Source organism: Lepisosteus platostomus, chromosome 11 (assembly GCF_059453375.1).
Source record: "Lepisosteus platostomus isolate fLepPlt1 chromosome 11, fLepPlt1.hap1, whole genome shotgun sequence".
NCBI classification, from domain to species: domain Eukaryota; kingdom Metazoa; phylum Chordata; class Actinopteri; order Semionotiformes; family Lepisosteidae; genus Lepisosteus; species Lepisosteus platostomus.
Genome location: NC_142621.1, coordinates 45,788,067 through 45,807,388, shown reverse-complemented (window position 1 = coordinate 45,807,388; position 19,322 = coordinate 45,788,067). Strand labels below are relative to the sequence as shown.

The 19,322-nt window shown below is 41.5% G+C and overlaps 1 protein-coding gene across 4 annotated transcripts in view; it reads right to left on the bottom strand.

Annotated features, from left to right (window-relative positions):
- grb2a (growth factor receptor-bound protein 2a) overlaps window positions 1-19,322 on the bottom strand; it is a 40,808-nt gene that overhangs the window by 8,806 nt on the left and 12,680 nt on the right. For all 4 annotated transcript variants that reach the window (XM_088600020.1, XM_088600023.1, XM_088600022.1 and 1 more), the window contains one exon: window positions 2,187-2,284. In XM_088600020.1, the coding sequence (XP_088456146.1) occupies window positions 2,187-2,284 (98 nt within the window). The remainder of the gene's footprint in view (window positions 1-2,186; window positions 2,285-19,322) is intronic.

The window sequence follows — 19,322 nt, the reverse complement described above, 5'->3', positions numbered from 1 at the left end:
TCCTAGTGCAGGTGCAATCCTTCTGACTCAGACTTGCTGATGACACGACCACGCATTTACATAGCTCGCAATAAAGATACGGCACAGCTATGGATGGTTCTAAAAATATTTCCCTTCCCCCTGAACAACAGTGACCTTTACAGAAGGCGCCTGAATCTTTAACGTGCTTCATCACTTCTGACCAAAGCTTTGATTAGCGCCTGTGAAACAGCTTTCATAAAGTGGAAAGGGGATGCAATCTGCCGTTTTCCTGGACAGTGACAAACGACCACCATACATCTGCAGCACTCCATCCGCCTGGCAGGAGAGTACATTTTCTGATTAGCTCTAGCAACGGTGTAATAAGGTCAATATTTAATTCCCACTAAAAGCTTTGGATGCATTAATAACCAAGGGCTAAGCTGGCACAGGGCACTTATTCTAACATCCTTTAAGATTTCAGTTAGACATCCCAAGTGTTCTTAATAAATGCTCACCTATCCACAAGGGCCTACAGAAGAATCACTTCAATGGAGACATCTAAGTGAGCAAAAACTACCAAAAAACTATTAGGAAAGGCCCTGCAGCTGTCGGCGGTTACAAAAGTGAAAACTCTGCAGAGGGTAAAGAAGTTACCTGCCCCTGCAAATGTAGCACCCTTACCATATTAAGGAGCTGGTGTCTCCCGAGACTAAAGCGGAGAAGAAAAAATAGAATTTGAACGGCTTTACCCTTGCACCCTAGAAGATGAGCTGGCTGTAATGGAACTTGTAAAATGCTCCACTCAAAAGGGACTGTAATGCACACATATTGAGACGTTAAGTTCTGTTTGTGTGGCATGGCATTGTGAAGAAGGGTAATTGAAAAGAACTTCACACCAGACATCAGAATTAAAAACAAAGAAAATGTTGTGCTTCAGAGAGTACTCTGATCCATATCATAAAACCACATGGAAATACACAGCTACATTATTTAATCCTTCTGACTCGGAAACTAGCTGCACATCCTAACACAGAAGCTGTTTTTGTTTCTCAGGTGAATGCTGCCAAAATAGTTAGTTAAAACCACACAGGGTCTTCATTTAGAAGCGCACTTATCTTGCTTCCAACACGTACCTAAGCCTAGTGTCCCTTTATCATTTGATTAATTCAAGGCTGTCGAGATGCACAGTAAAATCTTGCCTTCGCAGAGATTAAATATAATTAAAAATGCAAAGTGCTGTGGTGTGCACCAGGTCAAAGAAACACATCCTGAAGTAGAAAGAGACCAAGGCCTAACTGCAATCTTAGAGGCTACTGAATATTAATCATACAGGAATTCATGGCTAGGGACAGAGAGGCATGGAGTACGGGGAGATGGGATCCTGGCCTGCAGGTTCTCAGATAATTCTAGTTGTTAAAGCCAACAGGGCTCTCAGCTCTGAGAACTGACCATTTGTTGACAGTCAAGATGAACAATCTCCTCACATCCAAACAGTGGATTTTTGGGAGGTATCCATTAGCAAAACCTCGAGAAGACTTTGAGGAAAATGGGTGTATGAATATTTCAAAACCTTGCAGAATGCATACCATATCTTGTTCAAGGTATCTGTTGTTGTTCACAGAGGATGGAGGTTTCTAATATTCTGGCAAGTGAATATAAAGGTTTTATTAAACTTGTCGGTTTGCTGTCTATTCACATGCAAACAGTGGCTTTTCTGGAAAGATCCAGTTGGGAAAACCTTAAGGAGGCTTTGAGGAAAACTGGTGTCTCCACAGCCTTATAGCCTCAGCCAAAGAAGAAGACAAAGAATCAGAACCCCATGAGACAGAAGATGTCATGTAGTCGAATGCTGGTTTGCTACTTTTACAGACAGCACTGAACACCATACTTTCCCCTTAACATCTAGCTACAGCTCATGATTACTGGATGGTCACAACTGTTTTGAACAAAAGGTCAAAACATCTTGTCTGCACATTTTCAGAAGTAAGAATCATCAGTATACATTTCTTAAATGTGGCCAGCACATTGGGATACAAACATCCAGCACAGTAAAATTCAATTTTTGTAATCTTGCCTTTCAAATCCTCTTTTAGGCTCTCATTTGTGTATAATTGAACAGGAATTGTTGGCCCAGAAATGGAGCATCTCCACCTCAGGAGCCAATGGAAACAATACAGATGGATCCCTAACATAACAGAGAAGTACAAGTCCTGGTTCCAACTTACGGATGTGCTTTCATTTCAATGTAGTTCTTGGGAATGAAGCCATCTTTCCCATTGAGCTCTGCCTTGTACCAATTCTGGTCACATTCTTCATTTAAAACCTGGCAATAAAAAAAAAGAATGTTTCAGTCAAATAGAAGTGCATTATTTTAACTTAAGCCTTACTTCTCTGCACATCTTCCAACACAAATTAAAAGACTACTTTAAGTACCAGCAAAGAAGAAAAAGAAAACGCAATCACCTTTCTTAATGCCGTCACCCTATGCAAGGGTAACAATCAAAAGAATTATGGCAGAAATTCCATAAATACCTGTGATCTTAAATTAAACAGTGAACATAAGTTGTCTATAGATGATCACAGAAGCTTAGCGTTTCACTCCATTAAACAGAGATTTTTTACATTTAATTTGCACAAAAATCACCGCTTCACATTAGGGAACAATGACGTGTAGACAAAACTAAATCTAGACACGGTTTCTTCTCATCCACCCACGACTCCATTTTGTACAACAATAAGATTCCCCTTGATTTCTCCTAAACGCCCACAGCACATGCAAACCTGAGTGATGCTGCACTGACGAAGTCTTCTCTGAATCAAGGCTTTTCTCAGCAATGATGAGGAGAGGTAGCGAGCAACACTCTGATCCTCACAGAGATCGTATAATTACATGTGGACAGCACATTTTACAGGCCGGATCCATCAAACTGATGTGATCAGTGAAAATAAACCCGGGTTCTCAGACACTGGCTCATCTGACAGCTGATGCTCAACTTTGAGTAGCATCTAAATGTCCATCCTGACCAAGCACATGAGGAAAATTGAAAGAAAGAGGTAAAAAAACGCTACGCTTTACCAACTGGGCAGCTTTTACCTTTCTCTTTCCTTTCTTTCATTTTAAAGTAACAGCTACAAGAAACCTCCCTCAGCACAACCATAGGAAGTACTGCATCATACCAGTGAGGTGGTTTTGACAAAATTCCTTGTAGAGCACAGCCTTTGACACAGCTGAGAAGAATCAACACAGAGAAACAGTACGGGAACTGGGCTTTAAACATGCAAAGCCAAGGACAAAAAACAGTTATGAATGGTAAAACATATGAAGCAAAAAGAGGAGTCGAGTACAAGAAAATCTACAGCATTCATCTAGCGCCACATTCACAGCTAAGGAAGCAGACAGAGTGAAATGGGAGCAAAAGAAAAAAAAGCCACTGGAGTCCTGCAGCGGAAATGGAACATGCAACATCCTTCCTGAGTAGAGAGAGCTCGGCACGGGCCACACTGAACAGAGACACAGACAGGCTGAGGTCTCAACATGGCACACAATGCACATCCCCCCCACCTGAAACCTGAAGCTAGCAGAGATCTCATCCAAGCCTTTTATTTTACCTTAATTCAGCACTGGCACAGTATCTCTCCCAGTATCTCTCCCTTATAGCCTCACTGGGCTTAGCTACTCAGGCAAAAGTGCATTTTATGCCATTTTGCAAGTGTGCTCCTTGCTCAAGATATCTTGCACCTGGACTGCAACTACTACAGCTTTGTTGCCACATTTCCTAAAAACATACAGGCTTACAAAAGCAAAAAGGTCGCAATAAAACACGCTCCAGGTGTTTCTTAGAAAGTGAACGTGTCCGTCACTTCCTAGCCAGAAACAGAAGCAGACAAGCCATTGCTCCAAGGTGTTTATTTAATTAAACCAGGATATCACCTTCATCCTTTTCTGGCACTGCTGTAAAAGCAACTGAGACAAGACTGTTGCTTGACTGGGTGAAAGGTTTCTACCACTACCCTTTTAACTTTTGCTGTATACCAGCCTAAAAAGATAAAGGTATCAGCAAGGCATGATTGCTCAGGAGTAGGCTATATTCTGTATTCCATTTTGACCAGGTTCCGAAAGGTCTACTGTACGCTGCCTTTAAAATAACTATACTTTGAAGAGAGCTGAAAGGAGTGGCAGACATAGCCTGCTACTGCAGATAACTTATTGATTAGCAATACTAGCAGCTGAGGAGGTACTTCTTGATAAAACGGGATTCAAAAAGAGTTTTTCCACTCAGCTTTACATAATGGTCATGGTAACGTGGACAGGTTTTGCAGAGCTTCCACTTAAACATGAACAGTTTCACCCCCGCCCTTCAGGGGTTTCAGAGAGCAAGTCACAAATGAAAAATGTGGTCTTTGTGAAGATGCACAAATGGAGTGGAAAGCACGGAAATAGGGCAAATCTTTGCTGTCGGCACAGCACCCCCCCCCCCGCGTCTGGATTGCCATTAGAGCAAACAGCGTGTCCGCTTACTGTTCTGCTGCAAAACAGAAGAACCCCTGATGGAAAGTGGGCAAATGAAGACCTAAGACACTATCTTGAGCATTCTGATTGAAGCTTTTTTCCCCCCATTCATGTTCCATGCTTTCAAAAAATTTAGCTTTGATCTCCTGGCTAATGCTCATTCATCACTGCAAATAAAGGTGCCATTAAAAATGCACTGAACAATCATCACCTGCTTCATCCTTCTGATTTCCTCCTGTAGTGCTCTTACTGTCAATCTCCTAATAATCACTACCTTTATTTTACCAAACGTGCCAACCAAGTCATTAGGTTTTCTCCAACTGCAGAGCCAGCGACTGTAAATTCACCTTAAACAGGGGACCCACCATTCAGGACTGCTGGTTGCGCGAATGCTTACAAGCGCACCACCCCTCCCCCTTTCCTTTCTTCTGACTGTACACGTGTGACTGTAAGCACATGCAAAATATGTTCCACTTGCCACAACCTCAGAAAAGTCCCCGAATGGCAAAGGGAAAGGTCTGTACAACGATACAAAAGAAGAAGAAAAAAAAACAAGCTTGACTAACATCAAAAGAGCTCTGTTGCTGTTTTTCCCTCGGTAGGCTGGAGGCACACAGCCAGTGATCGGGGTTTGCCCTGCCTTGCAGTCCGCAGGGATGCCGATCTCCAAGCTGCCCCCCCTCTCCCTTTCTCCTTGTAAGGACACGGCTGGAAGATAATGAAGGCTCTTTCGGTCTTTCTCTGCAGCGAGAGGACAGCACAGCTGTACACTGACTGGTCCAATGCTTTCCACTCTCAAAATATCTGCTCTGTGAAGCGTGTGGCCGACCAGCTGTCGCTCTGGCACTGAGGCCTGCTCAGGCAGAAGTGGTAAGGGGTGGGGGCGAAGGAAAAAACGAATAAGCAGAAGAGGGGCACAGTGGTCAGGGATCTGAACACTCTGCCCCCGGTTGAGGACACGACTGCAGTTCTCTTGACATCTGGGTATTTTTCCTGCATTGACCCAGCAAAGATAAAAGCATCAGTCCAGATTAATAATAATGATGTGTGGCAGGTGACATTAACAGGATTTTGAACTGTGGGGGTAAATCATGGGAAGAGGACAGGGCATCTCTGGACACAGTCTAAAAAGCGAATCACTTTTTAACCCAAAGACCTGCTCTTGATTCGAACTCGGCGTGTCCACACAATTCAGCCAACAACAAATTACAAGTGGAAACGAAGTATCTCGATTTAAAATGACAAGAAACCCCTGCAACGAAATAAGCAATTCTCTGTGGAAAGAAAAATAAACTGCAGGGCTGCAAAAACAGAACCTAAAAACACTAACTTTCCTTTAAACAAAAAAAAAAGTCTCCCAAAGAGGACTGCAGGGTTTAGTCTATACTGCAGTAACATTTCTGCCTGCTGAAACTGCAGCAATTAAGCTAATTCTAGGAAATGAGCCTTTGCTGCCTGAAATATATTGCAGTCCCTGAAGTGACATATCCTTAATCTCCCTTCCCTTGGGTGGCATCAGGGGAGATGTTTTCCAATTAGTTCTTTTCAAGGAGTAGCGGGAAAGAGAGGAGGGAGGGGGTTAAAGTTTTTTTTTTAATTGTTGTACGTCGTTTTAAAATATAACAAACGAAGAAACGCGCAGGGATTTCAGCTGGCATCCGAACAGTTTGATCCAGCTCGATCTGCCTCACACCCATGGCATGATGCGAGAGAGGGAGCCAGCCGCTTCGGCGTCTCGGGTTACTGTCCGCCGAGGGGAGACTTTCTGTCCCCGCTCAGTCTCTTCCTCGGGGGGCGGGCACGCAACTTGGAAAATAATTTGTCTCCTAGTTGATAAAACTCCAAGTATAGAAATATGCCTAGCCCTCATCAGTTCAGGCAGTGGGTGGGACTAAATCCTTTTCCACCAAGTTAAGTTTAGCAAAAGAAAATTGAAGTGTCAAGACAAAATAAAATGCTGAAAGTTGCTCATTCCTGGTAAGGGCTGTGGCAATCTGGATCCTCTCCAATAGGGCACAAAGCATAACTACACCCTGGACGGGATGCCAGTCCATCACGGGACACACACAGACAATTTGCTGACGTCAATTAAGCACGTCTTTGGAAAGTGGAAGGAAACCCGAGTACCTGGCAAAACGCACAGGGAGGACATGAAAAATACAGGCAAATCTCATTCGTTAAAACTACCAAGCTGATGGCCACAGTTGTATTTGCCTTAAAAACAAAAAGCCTCTGCCTTCCTTAATGGCGCACAGTATAAAAGCTTTCACCATCTGTCAGAAGCAGCAATAATTGCATGCAGTGAAGGTTCAAAAGAAAGTAAAAGGTTAGTTGTAGCAACAGGCTTGCAAAGTAATGATTTTTGATGTTATGTCATGAGCTACCAGGGCATAAGCCTGTTTGACTATAGTTAAAGGACAAGCACAGCCCTTCTCCCAGATGCATACCATAATCTGTAATTAAAAAACAGATGATGATGATGCTTATTTTAACACCCAAGTAATTTATGAGCACCGCATGGCACAAATAAATGCACATTTGCTTGAATTGCGCCCTGGTGACAATCTGTCTTCTTCTAAACTGGGGGCATCTCTCCCCCTTGTTAAGAACAAGACTGAAGCCAAGGTGCTCCTGAAAAAGTAATAACAGTCACAGGGAAGGAGGAAATAAAAGGAAATAAATCTGCTTTACGTGGAATTTGATGTAAAATGATAGGCAATATGTTAGTCTTCCTCAGGCAATTCTGTCCCTTTCCCCCTGTCTGAGTCTCCCGTAGCTGTTTGCACTGTTAACAATACACTCTCATGGGCGTGTGCATTGCTTTCTCATCTGACTTAAGCAGACAGCCAACAGAGTTTCTATTTACAAGACTAAGGTCCAAGGATAATCTCCACAACAGCTGCCACCACCTTCTACTGTCTCTGCTGTTTGAGCTCGGTCTCCAGGCATGCTCCCAGCTTGGCAGCAGACCCCACACAGCAGCATGTGTCAAATGGTTTAAACTCTTATTTTAAAACCGAACATACTGGGTAGTAGATAGATGCTTCTGTAGCATGCTGTGCAAATGCTTCTGTAGTTGATTAGTCACTTAAAGAGAGTCACTGCAGTGATCCCAAAATTGTAAAAGAACTCAATATGTATAGACAGACTCCTTTCAAATTAAAATTCAGTGTTGTGCAGGCCTACAAACAGCTGTCACTTTGATGACCGCATTACGCACCCATTGATGTAAATGCATATCAGCCAAGAAACAAAATCACTCTCCCTCTTGTGCCTCGAAATGCAACTTTGAGCTACAATTCAACTAGCAAATACTCCTGTCGACCAGATCATCAGGCACAAAAGACCAAGATTTTGTACTGAAACTTAAGAATTACAAGGGACTGAAAGGTCAATGATATCCCAAAAGGATTTCTGAGTAAACATCATAAATTATTGGAGTCTGCATTAATATGTAGCACTGAATAAATCCATTTGACTATGCGCCATCTGCAGCATTTCGCTTACAAATCCTTCAGATTAGAGCATATGTACAAATTAAATGATCTTCACTTCCATAACCCTAAAGCACACACAATAAGTCTTCCCAAGTTTAAATTCATTATGCCATTCACCATACATATTTCACAAACACACAAAAGAAGCATTCATCATCACAGATTTCTCAGAATCCTTTGGGACCAGAAGCAATCAGAACAGATCAGATCATACAGAAGAGAAACAAGACTTTATCCTATACACACAATGGCGGTGGTGGTGGTTACGGTGGGGGGTGACCAAATATGTACTTAGCATCTTCCAAGCCAAAATGTCTGTCGAGGGGAAGCGATGCAGCTGAGTGCAGCTAGGAAGGCTTTGCTTGTTCTCAAGCTTGTGCAGACAGGGGTACAACAGTGAGAAGACAAGAGCACAATGTGGACAGATCAGAACCAGACTGGGAACAAGTGATTTTAAGCACAAACAAAAGCAAACGGGGGGTGCACACAGCTAAAGGGCTGTGGCACCATTCAAAAAGTCCTCAAATTCCCCATCAGCTGTTGTAATAGTTTAAGATGATGCACCACTGGTCTGCTAAGATGAAATCAGAAACAAGCAACATTCTACAGATTCACTTGGTTTAAGACATGGGAAACTGAAGCAGATGAGTGCCATAATTTAAGAAAATCTCTCGCTGCCAAAACAAATGTTTACTTTTGATCCCCCCCAAGTCAATGCAACATCTTAGCTGCTGTATAAGATCAATGAGTAAACGGGCAGCTACATGCCAGACCTGCTTTTTTGATAACCTATACAAAAACACTTTTCTTTCGCTTATTCTTATCATAGTGCACAAACCACAATTAAGCAGTTGCGCACAGCAGGGAGTTATTAAAAATTACAAAAGTGACATTGACAGTTTAGTGATATTGATGCAAAGAAGCCGTTCTGCAATGTCTGGAAATTCAGAGGCAATTTAACTTTTTATTTTTATATAATTAAGAAGAGTATTCCGAGTACAGATATTGAACTCTACTACCTTCCTGCTTGGCAGTGTGCCTGGAATTCCAAATAATAAGACCAAATTTTGAGTCTTAAAACTACACTGTTTTAAGGGGGGAGAGATGCATTTGAGCCTGTAGCTCAAAGTTTATAAAGCAATAGTGCAAAAGTGCAGACTGAACTCGAAAAGGAAACCGCAACAAATTATTTATATATCAAGGAAATAAAAAAAACATTATGTTCATCCTCAAGGAAAACGCAGCGACTGGATTCTGCCGACGTTGGGCATGGATCTGCAGAGAGAGGGAAGTGACACCACTTGCTGGTTTGCAGAAAACGCTGCAGTTGACTTGCTGCACTGTTGTTTATATCTATAAATAATGAATCTGTCTGCCTCGAAAAACCACAAACCAAGTTGTACAATCGTTTTCTTTTGAGAGATGAGAAAAGTACAATTCTTACAAGATTCTGATATTTTACTGCAAACAAGTTCACCAACCCTGAGAACAAAGCAGGCTCAATCTAGTCCAATTGCTTCATCCTCATGAGATTCCCCAAACTGGAGCAGAGAGAAAGCCCAGTCCTATTTTTGCAATGCTACTAGAACTCCAAGTGACATTGCTTGCAACTGGTATGAAACTCCAATCACACCACAGCGAATTCTGCATTGTTTGTATCCAGTATGGAAGCACTTTTGACCTTGAGGATTGTGTGATCTGGATTGATCTGTCCACTCCCCAGATAAGCCAAATTTGCTAGGGAAGTAATAGACTCAAAAGCAGCAAAAATAATAGCGTACAAAAGAGTTTCATATGCAATCAACACATCCCATCCCTCAAGGATCATCCAAGTTGTTACATCTATAATGGGAATCTCTAGCAATAATTAAAATATTTTCTTAAGAAACTGAAGTCTTATGTAAGTCTGCATCTTTACTCCACAGCCAGAAAGCTGTGGAAAAACTTCATTTCTTATCTCGCTGATCGCTGTCACTTTGTCTCTCTCAATGGGTACAGGTCTGAAATTGGTCTTGTCAAGTCTGGTGTCCCCCAGGGCTCAATACTGGGCCCCTTGCTCTTCAGCATTTACATGTTCCCACTTGGTCAGCTTTCATTTTTACACTGACGATACTCAAATATACATCCATACCAAACCTGACACTGATGTGGCTGTCTCTATTCTATCTAATTGCATCTCTGACATAATTTGGATGGCTCAAAACTTCCTTCATCTTAACTGCGACAAGACTGAAGTCATGCTTATTGGTACCCCCCATCAACTTCGTAAAGCCAGTCCTGTAACCCTATCTGTAGATGGCTCTGTACTTGAGCTTCAATCAAAATTGAAAAATCTTGGGGTTATATTCGATTCTGGCTTAACATTCGACCCACATGTGCAGCATACTGTCAAAACATCTTTTTTTTCACCTTAGAAATATGGCAAGACTACGCCCTATGCTATCATTAACTGTGGCTGAAAAGCTGATCAACACATTTGTATTCTCTCGAATTGACTACTGCAATGCTCTACTCGCTGGTATACTCTGAACAAACTGAAGTATTTCCAAAATTCAGCAGCCAGAATCCTGACCAGGTCTAGTGCAAGTGTTCACATTACTCCTATCCTGGAGTCCTTGCACTGGCTTCCGGTCAAATTCCACGTAGACTTTAAAATCCTCATGCTCACCTATAAGGCTTTACATGGCTTGGCACCTCAATACCTGTCTGAACTATTAGCGCCCTACTCCCCACCTCGCAACCTCCGCTCTTCAAATTCTGCCCTCCTTACTGTCCCCCAAGCCCATCTACATTGTATGGGTGACAGGGCCTTCTCCTGTTATGCCCCCAAGCTCTGGAACTCTTTGCCCAAGGATATCAGAGAGTCACCTTCTCTAAACTCCTTCAAATCCAGACTCAAAACCTTCTTCTTCAGAAAAGCCTTTACTTAACTGGTTCCATTCTTCACATCTCTGCTCTTCTTAGTACCACCTTCCACAGTCTCCTCTATTGTTATTGTTTTAATTGTAATTGTCTTATCTTGTGCATTCTTCTTATTTATTGTTGTATTCTTATTTATTGTTATTGTCATCCTGTAAAGCGCTTTGAGAAGCCACCTTTAAAGGCGCTATATAAAATAAAGTTTATTATTATATTATGAATGTTTTTCTAATACTAATTGCACTCTAAATGAAGAGTATGAAAATGAAAAAACATAAGGTTCTTTGTTTTTCCAAAATATGGGCTTCTCTCAGTAATGACCTGGCCAAGGATGCGATTCGGTATCAGCTTCTGCCTATTTGCCATTCAAATTCTCCAAAGCAAACTACCCATGTACAATTTTTTTTAGATCCTTGATTGTGTGTTTGAAACTTGTTTTTTCTCCATTATTTTTGTTAAATCATAGCATCTCACTGTGTGCCAACAATGTCTGAGACACAATGTCAACAATGGCAATGTCTGGCAACAACATGGCATGTCTAAGACACACTGGTCAGTGGCTTTCAAGGAGAGAAGAGGAACTATTTGCCGTTGTCCTGTGCTGGCAGTGAAAGCAAAGCGGTTCTCACCCAACACTAGAAATAAACAGGGAGGACTTGCAGAAGTCTAATCCCTAGTTTAAGAGGGATGCTTTAACAATCGCACCGGCTGCCAGTTTGGGATTACAACCCTGGAGAACGATGCTTCTCCGGCACATAATTGAAATCCCGCTCCGGTCTAGACTGGATGCCAGGGTGTAATGGAGTTCATGACGAGAACAGAACAGACTGGGCTGATCTCATCGGCAAATTAAATTACAGCTACTGCGCAGAGGAACCCGTCTCACACACACACACAAAACTGATGACCGCATTCAGGACTCGCGAATGCATTCAAACACACTGCAATGCATGGCACACAGCACATACCACGCCCTGTCTGACTGCAACAGAGCTCAGCAGTTCTTGAAAACCGACCCCTGTGCCCAGCCATGTGCCTGCGCTGGATTCTTTTGATACAAAGACACTAGCGTTTGCCAAAGCTGTACTTACATCCTAGCTTAAAAGCAAATTTCCTCTGCGCTGGAGGCACAGCTGCCTTGGTTTCTCAGAGACTGGTTTTTCCACTGCGTGTGGTAAAACCAACCATCAGCAAAGCTGTGTGCGCACAGGCGTTTTAGCACAGCTGTCCTACCCCAGCAGGGCCATCTACTGAATAACCTAGAAAAATGCAGCACTTCCACAGAACGTCCGGACTACTGGAGGACTACATACGATGCTGGACCTGAATTCTTAATTGAAAAACACAACTCTAGACGTATACCCAAGTGAACTGCGCATGTCTTTCAACTAGAGATCAGCTATGAAATCTGCTAACTAGATTAACTACCGCGAAAGGGTAGGGTGTCTGAGTGGAAGGTAGAACACTGATTCAATAAGCTGACAGCAGAGGGTACGACTCCATGTGAAAATCTGGAAACCTAAGTTTCAAGGCCAAGCAGCTTGGCTCTGTTAAAAAAAAAATTAGGCAAGGCAAGCAAAAGGAGTAAAGAAAAAAAATGAACGAAACCACAGGCCCCGAGCACAGCTGACTGGTTTTTAAACATTTATTAAAAAACAAATCGGCCGATGACCATTTACTGTCTACAGCTCGGGCTCCGAAAGAGAACTGCCTTCCTGGCCACACTCCTTCATGCCACTCCCAGCCCCCCACTCCCACTCCTGCAGCGCATTCCCGGGCCGAGCCAGGACAGGGCTCAGACCAGAGCTGGGAGAAACGAAAACACAAGAAGAAGAAAAAAAGACAGCGAAAAACCCAAAACAAACCGCTGTAGACCTCACCAGCTTTCCATGTCTCAGGTGAGAGAAGGGCGTACAGCAACCAAGTCATTTCTTTCCTTTAACTGTCACAGGTTATTATTAGATCCCTCCTCCCCGACACGCAGAGGGCGTCTGAACACACCCCATTTGAAAAGCAAGTTCTGCTCTGGCGGTACTTTATTTTTACCCAGGGGTTTAAAAAAAGACAGCTGCCTAAGGTTTGCACTAAATATACCTCAATGCACAAACCTGGGGCGTTAATTAGAGGAGATAACCCAGGGTGAGATCCTGCTCACTCCTCTTGCCGACACCGGGGTGCTATGCCAGTATGGCAGAGTTTGGCAGTGAGGGTTTTTTTTTATTTTTATTTGGAGCAAGAGTTGCTTAAACATTATTAAAATTGCATGTTAAGCACCAGATAAGACTTTTAATGATTATTTTCACTTAAAGGTTCATTACGCACTGTTTCAGAGACAGAGAAATTATAGCTAATTGCTGCTGACTAAAGGGAAGGATAAAGTATAGGGCTCTCATAAGAAAATAACACTGCATATGAAACAATGTTATGCAGTAATTCTTTCCTCCCTTGCTCATGTAAGACTCCTGAAAACTAAATCTGCTTTCACACCTACAGCATTTAAAATAGTATATACATTTACATACACACAAGGCAACGAGCGTGGTCAGACAAGGCTGTAATTTAATGAGGGAATGTGCAAAAGTTGTAAGAGCTGCAGAGAAAATCCAAAAGTACTAATACCATTCCTCAGTCTGCCACTGACCACCTTCAGAATGACGAATTTCACTAGATATACAAACCACGTATTTATTTTGTGTATGTAGGCCCGATTACAATACGAGAGCAAACTGACAAGGTCAAGAATGCAATTTCAGCTTGTTAGGCTCAGCTTACTGTGCAGTAGAGTTGTAAAAAACTTGACGGACATGCAACATTATGTTTTTCCTTTCAGAGATCTTAATCACAGATAAATTGAACAGCTTTATAATTGAACTGATAAGAGAATATTTAAAGTATGGATAGTTTCAATTTCCACACTAGGAGTAAGGAGTAAAAGCACTAAAAAGCTCGTGAATATCTATGACACCAATGCAAAACCAATACCACAGCCTAAGCATGCTGCCAAATGACATGAGTGCAACTGCTCACAAAGAATACCTGTGCTCCACAGCGACAGGAAACTGCCTGTGAGCAGATGAAGAACCAGCCGGATACGAGGGTGGCTCGTGCAAAAAAAAAAGCGCACAAGTAGCTGGATTTTCTCTTAAAGTGTGAAGACGCAACTCTGAAGGAACCTGTCTGACATTAGAGCAATGAAAAACATTTGGTATGGCCTCACAAAACAATAACTATCCCTCCCAAAAAAATTTCAACTGCTGCAAAAGGAGTTATGCTACACTACAGTGCTCCAGTACATACAATTGCACAAAAAAAGAAGAATTTTTGCAGTTAAGACAGTTTCAAGACTTCTTAAAAAACACTTAAATTTAACAAGATGCTGGTCTTCAGTCTTTTTGATAGGCACAACCATTTCATCTTTAATGACACTGGACCTGTGTCAAGTCCCAGCTCTCATGGGTTAAAGACTCAACCAGTGACATGTGCAGTAACATTTAAACCAAGAAAAGACTTTCAGGATGTACTGCTTCATACTATGTACTAAAGTTTAATGAATTCTGACAACAGATACTGTTAGGTGATGAAACTGATCTTATTTAAGGGAAACAAGTATTCCCTGAACACTCCCAGATTTTGGCTTTCTATAAGCAGCTATGCTTATTTTATCCACCAGGATTGAGGAAACAGTTTGCAAAGACACTTTACAACGATAGAAGGCTTGAACAAATTAGTGTGGAAAGGTTTAGGACCGAAATAAATGGTATCATTCTGCTGGTCTGTTATGTTAAGTGGCTTAAGAATTCAGTTCTGCTGTAGTGCACTGACTGAGAAAGCTCTTGAGAGATCTGCACTTTCTGAAGACACCCCTGTCCACAGTTGTATTCTTGAGATTTGACATTTGCCGGAAGGACATAAGCTTTTGTCGTGCTCGGGTAAGGCTACAGCAGCTAACATCATAACCAGTGATATACACAAGTAGCACAGCGCATAGAGAAGCAATTCTCACTGAAAAAAAAAACAGGCAACATTATGTAACCTGCCCATACATTTTGACTGCAGATGAAATTAAGCCTCAGGGACTAAGCTACAGGAAAATGAACAGAGCCCACATCCCAGCAGTCCGTTCAGGTGTTTAATCAAGCGAGCGACAGCTGGCGGGCTCCCTGCTTCGCGAGCATGTTGTAGTGGTGTACGAAGAGGGGCTTGTGCTCCTCCAAATTACTGTCAGCATGTAAGGCTTGAGGGCATTTACAGTAACAGCTAGGGTGACGATCACAGCACAGAACCGCTGTGGGTGCTGGCAGGGGGGGACACAGTTTTAGGCTAATTTCCTGCAAAAAAGCCACAGGCAACCCAGAATGGAAAAGGGGACAGTTGTAAATAGAGAGACAGCACCTTCTCTGTGTAAAAGGTTCTTTTACGACAAACATAAATGACAAAAAAACTAATATGCAGCGATTTCACTTGGCCTAAGCAGTGAATACTTAATTAAAAAACAATCCAGTGACCATGCTTTTTAAGCATAGAGCCGAAAGGGGGACAGATGGCAAGATTTTCAAGTGTTGTTCTCTGGGTCCTGGAGATTACATCATCCCCCTGAAATGCAGCAGACAGGTAATGATGAACCCTGAGGTGTGCGTCACTGAAGCCCTGAATCAAGCCTCATTCTGAAGATCCAGGATTTACAGAGATGACGCAAAGCGAAAGCCTTTAGAGTTTGCTTTATGCCTAAGCTTTTTTTTTTAAATTCACTAGACTCAACAATCAAGCCAAAAGCTTCTGGAAACATTAAACAAGCTGCAGCAGTAGAGGCTGCACTCACTCAGAGAGCAGTATCCACTGTTTTATGGCAAAAAAACAAGTTCAGTGCAGCTGGCAACAAAAAGAAGGAGTAAAAGACTGAAGGTGAAATGAGTAGCGTTTGACACCATTTATTTTCCTGCCTGTGCATTCTCCATTGTAAGCATCCAGTCCAATTCTGCATTTTGTCCCAACTCGGTACGCCTAAGATCTTTGCCAACTACTAAAAAAAAAAACAGTTCTTAAAACACTGATGATGGTCAGGATACATAACTGGTGAAAGGGATCGATGTCACACCAAACAGAAATGCATCAACGGAAACAATAAAATTGCTTGATTTGCAAAAATGAATTCTTGCTTGTCTGTACTTCCTGTCTTATTTTGCCCATTTATGGGTTGTCAGACGCAGTGTTAAATAGTTCACTGTATACAGTATACTTCTCCTTTCACTCAGCAAGAAGTCCTTTACATACTCTAAGATTACAATACACTATTTAATATTCCTTCACAGAAGTACTACATGAAATACATACGGATCTATTAGAAGCTACAAAACGGTAACACCTAAAAAAAAAGTGTCATTAGATGGTTGACCTACGACATTGACTTAACCCATCGTCTTCTGTGTTGCAGAAAGAAAAAGAGAAAACAAAGCAGAGATCAACTTCAGTTTACCAGTGTTTTTAGTGTGCTTTTGGAACCCTAAATTGGGGGGAAAAAAAGCCTTTCATCATACACCATGCCTTCAAAACAATAAGGGTACACCTGACTTTAAAGACATCATGAGTGATCAAGCATTTGCTCCAGGAAGTACCTGTACAAAAAACAGACCTGCTGCTGTCAGTGGAAGCAATTCCTAACATTACTTCATTTGTATGGCTCCAAAGGTCAAAACGAAGTTTCCAGGTCCAATCTACATTACTTTGGTATCTCTAAAACACTAAAGATGTTGTCTTGTGCTGATGTGAAAAAAGCTCAGATTAGATTAGAAGACTTTAAAAACACACATACACATGAAGTTGCTTTGTGTACTCTGTGTGCACCTTACAGACAGGCACAGTCTGAATGAACATACAGGGTTCACACTGGTTTCACAAATCTTCAGACCTTTCCTCCTCTATGTACTGTACCAGTTCACAGGGCTATTAGGTATGTCAGCACACCTGCAAGCAGAGTTTCTAAGACTGGATTGCAATCCAAGCATTTCTCTTCAGGAAATCAACAAGGAAGAACTATGGACAAGTACCTGAACAATAGAGTTGACCGAAAAAGTGAACTTGGGACATTTAAAAAAACACCACAACAAAAATTAGCTTCTTTTCAGTAAAGAATCAGTTCCGCCTTACAAATACCTTCACTAATAACTATTTGATAGAATCACTGCTAAATTGAAATGCACTATATCCTGTAATAGCGGTTAACCCACACATCGAATGTTTAAAAACTCATTTCTCTTTTCCATTGCTCCCTGCATGGCTTTTCCTAGAACACTGGTTGTGAAGCACTTGACCTACAACAGACTGACTTACAAGAAATTGACAGTTCTCAACATGCAGCCCCGAGCAGCTCAAAAAGCAGTCAGCTGGCCTACTGTTGCCTTCAGTCAACACAGTACCTTTTTTCTCCATTATCTTCACAAAAACAAAATGAACATGCAATTTTAATCCAAACAAGATGCCATACTACTGCGATAATCATTGCAGGTCAGCAATTCGTATTTTCTTGCATTTAAAAACGACACTTTAAGGTGATGACCTTCGAAACCCTACACTGCGTTTCCAGACTCTTCTGCACCAATTCTCTCATCATCTACCGTTTTGCAATTATCTAAAGTTCAAAGAAAACAGGAAGGTAGGAGTTACAGCTCTGTTGTGCATGCTATGCACTGATAAGCAGCAACATTCTCAGTCTCTCTCATACCCCAAAAACACAAAGCACAGAAATCAAATGCAAAGGTTGACTTAAATTACTTCTTTCATTTGCCATTTTCATGTAACCATCAGCACCTCATTTCACACCAACAAAGCACGCTCGCAGACACACGGAACAGGAACACAGAAGAAACTGCAGCTCGGCATCATGAATGACTTGGACACAGAAAGGGTTTGAAGAGCTTTCTTTGGTTGCCTGAACCCTTTACGAATGTGTTCGCAGCAAGAGGCAGCAGTGGTGATGAAATAGAGTTAAGTGACTACAACTGACAATACAGGGAAAAACCTTTTGCTTGTGCCATGAATTATTTTTTTTAAACAACACCAGAGGGAATTTAGCTACATGTAATATTGTAAGTACTAAAGCAGAGGCTACCCACTGCGATAAGATGGACTTCTCCTACACTTCACTTAGAGAGGCACCATCACGAGTGTGTGGTCAAGATCAAAGATATTGCAGCGGTTTGCCAGAGTAGATACAAGACTTGCCTTCCAGCAGTTGTCTTTTCACGTCTCCTGCAGCACTCAGTAATAGTGAATTTGTCTGAAAACAATCTTACTAAAAACACTACTCCCCTCCAGTGGAATTTTCACCCTTTTATTTCACACTTTCTAGAAACTTACAGTGAAATGCAAAGATCCACGCAATTAGTAGAATTGCCTCAGACACACAACTTACAAAACAACCACCGAGTTTCTTAATTAAATATATGTTGCAATTACTAAAAAAGGTCACAGTGAGAACATTAAAAGGAAATTAAAGAAGAGGATATTTCTTGTAAACAGATATGAGGAGGTTAAAAAAAGTATCTCTGATCTTATTTGCCTTTTGATAGTCTTGTAAGTCTGCTTGTCAAGACAAAATAATACTATCAAGATAAAAAAGACACTATTACACTTTCAAGTCAATAGACACTGTAAAAGAAAGTGTGGTTTTTAGTTTAAAAGTTTATTATAAAAGCTGAATTACGAACAAAGAGACAGGTTCAGATCAGCGCTTGTTTTAGACTCATTCAACTACTGTATACTTAGCCAGCTCATTTTTAGTAAAGCCTGGATGAGTTTAATTAGAAGGCTGACATTTTCCATCTATCAAACAGCTCTTGCATATTGGGAAACCCACTGAATGATATTTTGACATAGCTATAAATGTTGGCTTTCTTCCGAGTATACCTCAATTTTTCCAATCTGGTTAATACTGTTTTATCTTATCCCTGTGCTCCTTCTGCTCCTACAAGCATTAGGATTTGACTTTCACCAAGTACACCTGGCTTTTTATATTTTTATATAATAAACTGAGGAAATTTTCCAGAGGTGGAACTTACCTAAAATGTTGCATGTTAGTTCATATGATCTTGGGTACTTTTCTTGGGAATTTTCTGAGCTTTTAATAAAAAACAGATGCATAATTTTGAGAAGCAAGGCCACATTATAAGTCTTGGTTTGTGCCAGAATATATCTCATCTCATGTCATTAACACTCAGGTGAAGGCATATTCAGGTGGGTGTTAAGAGTGCAAAGGCACTTAACAGCAATCTCTTGTACTAAAAGATGCCATTTAAATCGATAACCCCATCGATGATAATCAATAAAACTGTTAAGAGAGGTTTTGTTTACACCCACATTCTTAGGTCACATGCTCATCGAAGCCCAAGTCATCTTTGCTCAAACAATGCAAACACCTCACCTGCAACACTGGAAATTTG